The sequence below is a fragment of the Aricia agestis genome, chromosome 9 (genome assembly GCF_905147365.1).
Source record: "Aricia agestis chromosome 9, ilAriAges1.1, whole genome shotgun sequence".
Lineage (NCBI taxonomy): Eukaryota > Metazoa > Arthropoda > Insecta > Lepidoptera > Lycaenidae > Aricia > Aricia agestis.
Window position 1 is genome coordinate 16,179,089 of NC_056414.1, and position 7,062 is coordinate 16,186,150.

At 39.7% G+C, this 7,062-nt stretch overlaps 1 protein-coding gene across 4 annotated transcripts in view; it reads right to left on the reverse strand.

Moving 5' to 3' along the window:
* Positions 1-6,253, reverse strand: part of LOC121730274 (neuronal acetylcholine receptor subunit alpha-7) — a 107,387-nt gene extending 101,134 nt beyond the window's left edge. For all 4 annotated transcript variants that reach the window (XM_042119251.1, XM_042119249.1, XM_042119250.1 and 1 more), the window contains exon 1: positions 6,117-6,253. In XM_042119251.1, coding sequence (XP_041975185.1) covers positions 6,117-6,162 — 46 coding nt within the window. In that variant the 5' untranslated portion in view covers positions 6,163-6,253. The remainder of the gene's footprint in view (positions 1-6,116) is intronic.
* Positions 6,254-7,062: the final 809 nt, after the last annotated feature.

Consider the following 7,062-nt stretch of genomic DNA (forward strand, 5'->3'; position numbering starts at 1 on the left):
AGATTTAAGTTGATTGAATGAGAAAATTACAGAATACCCGCACAGTTCAGACTTCATAACCTCAAACTCTTAATTAAAACAGTTCTATAAACAAAATGGAGTCTGTCGTAAACGTTTCAAAGTTATAATTTAAAGCTGAGATCGAGATTCGTAGAATAAACAGAAACAAGTTACAATACTTGCAATCTGTTCGCCGACTTTCGAAATTAGCTAAGGGCTAGCGCACACTATGGACACGACAGTCTTAAGACTACAGCTATACAAATCACGTCATTATGTTGCTAAAACATAAAATATTTTGTATTGCAATAGTATGCCTGTATTCATAAGGTTTTAGTACTTTTATTTTCTAAGTTATCGTTTACCCTAGGGTCAGTTAAACTTCCATTTTGGTGTGTCAACTTAAAATTACAACAAGCAACAAGCGTTTACATTTTACTTAAGGTGACATTATTAAAACTTTTATAAGACTCTAAGAACTGTATTATATACAGTCGCTAAAAGCTCTAAGCAAGCGTAAGATCCTGCACACAAGCTGTAAGTCTCTGCGAATACTGTAATTGTACGCTGCGAGCGCTGATTTGTAAGCTGGAAGTCGCTGTAAGCCGCTGTAAGCGGACGAGTGAGGAGCACTCATCCGGACGGAATTGATATCACCGGCCGAGCGGCGAGTCGACAGATCTTGAGAATATTTCCAGGGTATTTGAATAAGGAAATGTTCCATGTCTTTTTTTGATAATAAATCGTTGTCGATGTTTTTACTATTGAGTATTAGCAATTACCAATTTCAACTCAATTTAGATATGTGAAAAAAATATGAAATAAGTATGAGATTCATGGCACAAGTTTTGCCTTTTATTTATGTTTTTTCTTTTAAATCAATAAACAGTTTTATTTTTATTTTAACCAATAATTTAAGTAACAATTTTATTTATTGTTAACTAAATAATTTTTTAAACTTACAAAGACATGTCAAAGATAAAACTTGCATTTTACGTACTATGAAAATAACGTGCTACGCCGTAGCACCACGCGTAGCACCACGCGTAGCACTCTGCTACGACTGTCTACGAATGCGTTACTTGAAAATTTTAAGCGAACTATTATTTTAATACAAACAATATAATAATAATATAGCTTTTTACATTAATGACTTAAACAATAATTTTAAATGCCAATAACAATTAGTTTCCACTTATGAATAGTAATTTAAAGAAGCTAGATGTGAATAAAAATTATAATTATATATCTATTTCTATACTTAATAATAATAATAATATTAATGCTTTTCGAGTATATTCGTTTTTCATGTTATTCACTTTTATGCCTAGTTTCATTACGAAAGAGTCTACACACGATAGGAAGGCAGTAAATAAAAAAGAATTTTAAAAGAAACTATTTTTAAGTCTGTTCGCGTTAAGAATCAATAATTTTTATATGTGTGTTGTGGAGTAATGAGGTGGGAAGTGTCAATGCTCGACCATAAAGTTAATATACCTAGCGGAATAGAGCAACAATCTCGAGCTGTCAAACGAAACCGAAATTGGTTTCATCTGTGTGTAAAAATATGTGTACGTATACACTTACATAAGCATGATTGAACATTTATTTTATAAGATTAAATTGTCAACGTGCTGTGCCGAATGGACGTCAAAAAAAAAGAGTTCTGCTGTCATGTATCACACGTCTCTTTTTACCACGCAGTGTTACTGATAATAACATCTGGCTTGCTCAGGCCTTTGTTTCTCTATTCCGCTAGGTTACATATTAACTTTATGTGCTCGACAAAGAACTTCTTAGCTCCGACATTCTCATGTTTGTGCTCATGTTTTCCGCGCTGTTTCCTACGAAAACATGACTTAGAGTGTCTTCCCGCTTAAAAGATTTGACGGACTGACTTAACTGAATATTTGAAAGTCCAAGCTTTGCTCGGAGCTCGAAAAAAAAACAGTAAAAAACCCAGATCCTCAAGGATAACATAAATTTTTATACCTAAAAATAAGTATGTTTATTCGTAGTTGTGGACACTATACCAATGTAATACATGAATAGACAGGTAAAGATCATTTTGCTTAAAGTATAAAAGAGTACTGTGTGAGTATTTTTTACGTAATTTTACTATGAAGTAGAGGACCAAAAAAAATGAGATATTTGATTCTACTTATCCACAAGTTTCATAATAAAGTGGTAAAGTTCGTGCGCCATATTGTTAGACCCTTTACAATTTACGAGCGAATTCTACAACCGACAAACATTTGAAATCAGATATAACTGTTTTGTGTCCTTCGGTACATCCAGATAAACTTAGTATGACTACTATGAAGTGGTACCATATCATAGGCATATGATAACCTTAACGTTTTGTTGGGATTATGTCAATTCAATGTTAGCTGTGAGATGTATGATGGAGTTGATATAACGCGACCAAAATACGTAGGTCCTTATGCCTATAAATCAATGACAATGAGGTAAATCATGGTTAATATGAATCCTGGGAAATTACATAGGGCGTTTGTGCACTACACGGAATTTTACCATCCGGCGCGGAGCGGCGTCCCGATTTCTTACGTTTTAATATGGCAAACGTGAAAGTTATGAACGCCGGACAGTAAAATTCCGTGTAGTGCACAAACACCCTTAGGATACTTTTTATCGCGGAACAATCGCGGTTCCCGCGCGGAAAACTAATTTTGGCGTAACGGATTACCGGGCGTCATCTTGTACCATCGAAGAAATTAATTCATAGACAGTTGACAGACCTACGTTATTTGGTTTGGTTAACGCCTCCGTGGTCTAGTGGTATAGAGCGCGGCTCTTGACTCGGAGGTCGTGGGTTCGATTCCCGCGTTGGAAACATGTTATTTCCAAGTTTGGTTAGGACAATGCAGGCTGATCACCTGATTGTCTGACAAGTAAGATGATCCATGCGTCGGATGGGCATGTAAAAAGTCGGTCCTGCGCCTGATCTCTCGCCAGTCGTGTCGGTCGTCCGTCCCACTGGGTTATGAGAGTAAAGGAATAGAGAGTGCTCTTGTGTACTGCGCACATACTTGGGCACTATAAAATAACTCCTGCGTAGCTGGCCTGGTTTCAATGAAACCGGCCACCGTCACCGAAACCGGTGTGGGAGCTATTATTATTATTATTTGGTTGGGTTATTGTTTTCAATATTAGTCGTGATCTGTTATCTGGATTTGACATAAATTGACTAAATAAAGTTCTATGATAGTACAACTAGATGAGGCGGGCAACTCCGTTTCGCTCAAATTAGGTTATCACGCGGGAACCGTACATTTTTCCGGAATTAAGTATCCTATGACCTTTCACGGGACTCAAAGAAACTCCATGCCAAATTTCAGCAAAATCGGTACAGAGGTTTGGGCGTGAAGAGCTGGTAACAAACATACATCACAATCTTTCGCCTTTATAATAAGTATGATAATATTAGTATCGATATAATGCTGAGCAGCAGAGTAGAAGGCGCTGATAGCACGCACCTAATTGTTTACTGAACAATGACAAGACGATCAATAGGGGCTGGAGACAGAATATACCTCGTGCTTATACGGCAAATATATTATACATTTACTTACTTATGGCCTGTATTCACTTTGTTATGTGCAGGTTATTAGTAATCAGGAAAAAGTAAGTGTGGACAGCGTCTGATTAGTGCAAGTCCTTTAAATTTTCCTAATCACTAATCACCTGCGTTGCACTAATCAAAGGAAATACCTTACTAATAGAAAGACACGTATACGTAGTCGTAAAGATATTTCAGCGTGTAAGTATTTAGGGTCCGCGTTCTTTGTCTGCCATATTGTGATTTTGAATTTGGCACATGAAAAACAAAAGACATTTATAGTTATTCGCTGTTAATATATTCATCCCCCTTGGATGTGTTATAACCAAAAACTTCTATTTAAACTTAAATAGAATTCTTTGGTTATAACACTGTTCTAAGCACAAACAACAAAACACATAATTTGAAAAAAGCGGGCTCCAAGCCTGTAGCTATAAAAAAAGGGTGTTCATGTCTGTTATGTCTGTCTGCTAGTTATATATAAAATGTCTAAAATAATGTTAAACGCCTTCGTAGTCCAGTGGTTGAGAGCATGGCTCTTGACTTCCCGCGTTTCGAATCCCGCGTTGGTAACAATATGTTATTTCCAAGTTTGGTTAGTACAATTTTTTTTTTATGAAATAACGGGGCAAACGAGCAAACGGGTCACCTGATGGAAAGCAACTTCCGTCGCCCATGGACACTCGCAGCATCAGAAGAGTGTGCAAGTGCGTTGCCGGCCTTTTAAGAGGGAATAGGGTAATAGGGGAGGGTAGGGAAGGGAAGGGAAGGGAAAAGTTGAGGGAAGGGAATAGGGTAGGGGTTAGGGGATTGGGCCTCCGGTAAACTCACTCACTCGGCGAAACACAACGCAAGCGCTGTTTCACGCCGGTTTTCTGTGAGAACGTGGTATTTCTCCGGTCGAGCCGGCCCATTCGTGCCGAAGCATGGCTCTCCCACGTATAAATGTCTCCCACGTATAAAATAGTTGTCAGACAATGCAGGCTGATCACCTGATTGTCTGACAACTAAGATGATCCATGCGTCGGATGGGCATGTAAAAAAGTCGGTCCTGCGCCTGACCTCTCGCCAGTCGTGTCGGTATTCCATCCCATCTGGGTTATGAGAGTGAAAGGAATAGAGAGTGCTCTTATGTGCTGTGCTGCGCACACACTTGGGCACTATAAAGTTACTCCTGCGTAACTGGCCTGGTTTCAACCCGGCCACCGTCACCGAAACCTTAGTTAAGCTAAGAAGTGTAGGTATAGACCTACACTTCTTAGCCTAACTAGGCTATCACATTTGTATTGATGACTGATTGCAAAATAAACGTAAACATAAAGCCATTTTCAAATTTCATTTTTCGATATTTTCCGAAGTTCCCAACAATTTTTACGAGCGAACGTCCTGGCGCCATGTTTTTGACGTACACTCAAACTTCTCTGCAACTTTCGGGTCGGCCCTGTTCAGGTAAAGTCATTAATTTGTTAGGTACGAGCGACGTGGAGGACATTTTAAACGGTATAATTAAGTACAGTTAACGTTGTTATATATATATATATATATATATATATATATATATATATATATATATACGTAAAGAGATTGAGATAAGTAGTAGATGCTCTACCTTCAATTAAAATCAACACTATGTTGATTTATACAAAATTGTATCCTCGATTCATCTGTCATGCTACTTTTGTAAATCAAACATGGACAAAACATTGTACAACTATAACATTATAACATATGTCTAAAGGGGGTTGATATGTATGTTAACCCCTTACTACTAAATAAATATAATATTGTTCCATATCTTGATGTATGTATATTAAGAACTTGAAGAGATATATCTAGATCAAGTTTGTCTAAATCCTCATATTTATGTAAAAGAGTCACGGGGGCTTACCCCCGTAAAGGAATTTGAATGGGTAAGAAAATGAAAATGCGTATGCAAATAACTATTTAAAGTTACTGAAACGAAATTACTGAAAACGACAATTATACGCATCAGCTTTCATTTCAGCTGCGGAACATTGTTGCTGTTTAATGATGCTAATTATTTCGGATGACATAACTGCTTTGCTAATTAAGCTATTATTAAATATTCATGCTCCTAAGATTGCACTGTTGCAGACACTGCTAGCTATGTTAATCCAACCATTCGTTATGTGGCTTCTTTTACAGTCGCAGGAGAATCGGGTTATTGTGGATTTATCTCGAAAAATGGGAAAAACATTTGGCGATAAGTTGATTGATTCACATTAAACTCCTATATTATGCATTAGGGCGGTCATTTGCGTAGCAATAACACACGCATCCCAAAATCGACGTCACTACAACGTTTGTTACGCTAATTCGCCTGAAAAAATACCAATCTCACGTCTTTCTCATGTTCTTTACCAATCCCGCGTCCAATCGAGCTTCGGGCCCGGGCACGCGGCAATTCAGACGCGACGAAATCCAATCTACCCGCACTTACTGGAGCAGAAAAACGAGACACGGGCCATAGTGCCTGTAATCTGTGGCCGAACACACACACGCCTGTTGCACTCACCGGGGATCAGGGCGAGCAGCACCAAGGCCGCCAACACGGGTGGCATAGCGGCGACGCGCGGGCATACCACACCCGCGCCCGCTGGGCTAGCACGCCGGCGCGCTCATGCGGTCTGCTCACACACGGCCGGCACGAGCGGCGCTCGGCGCGGGACTGGGCGAGCCCGCGCCGCCCCCGCCCCGCGCGCCCCTGTCATCCCCGCACACCCCCGCGCCCTGCGCAGGTGCGCAGCGACCTGGGCCCTGCCCCTCGAAAGATCCTTAGGCCAGCGTGTGGACCGAAGGCGTGATGTGAAGTAGGGTACGAGCCCAAGGTCGCGCCAGCCCTGGCCGAGACACCTCCGATGTACGCTCATTCATGCGCGCGGGCGCCCGAGCCGATGGCTCAACTGATGCTTCGTGTTAAGGAGCTTTACTTCACGTTACGCGTACCCTATGGAGTACAAGGGTAACTGAGGAAAGGTACACTTTACAGGTATTGTGTACCTCTTTCGATTCAGTTACTTGTTGAGCCGTATATGCGCTTTAAATATAAGCATAATATTATCTTACTAGCTTTACTACGTTTTTCACGTACCTGACTCATGTATTGGTATCATTGAGGAAATTGATTCCTAGGCAGTTGACAGACCAACGTCATTTGGTCGGATCATGTCAATTCAATGGTGATCTGTCGGCTGGATTTGACGTAATGCGACCAAACTACGTAGGTCCCCCATCTACCTAGGAATCAACTTATCTGATAGTATACCTTCCTTTAATTCACTTGCTTCATGTTTAGTCGCATAATATTCGGTTGGAAATATCATCAAATCTTTATTTTTTCCATGATCTAGTAATTTAGACTTTTCATCTGTTCCCATTCCAAAATAATCAATGCTATTGTCATGTTTTCGTTTATTTATAACTTTTACGAGTCTGATTAAAAAGAACAATATTATTGTCAC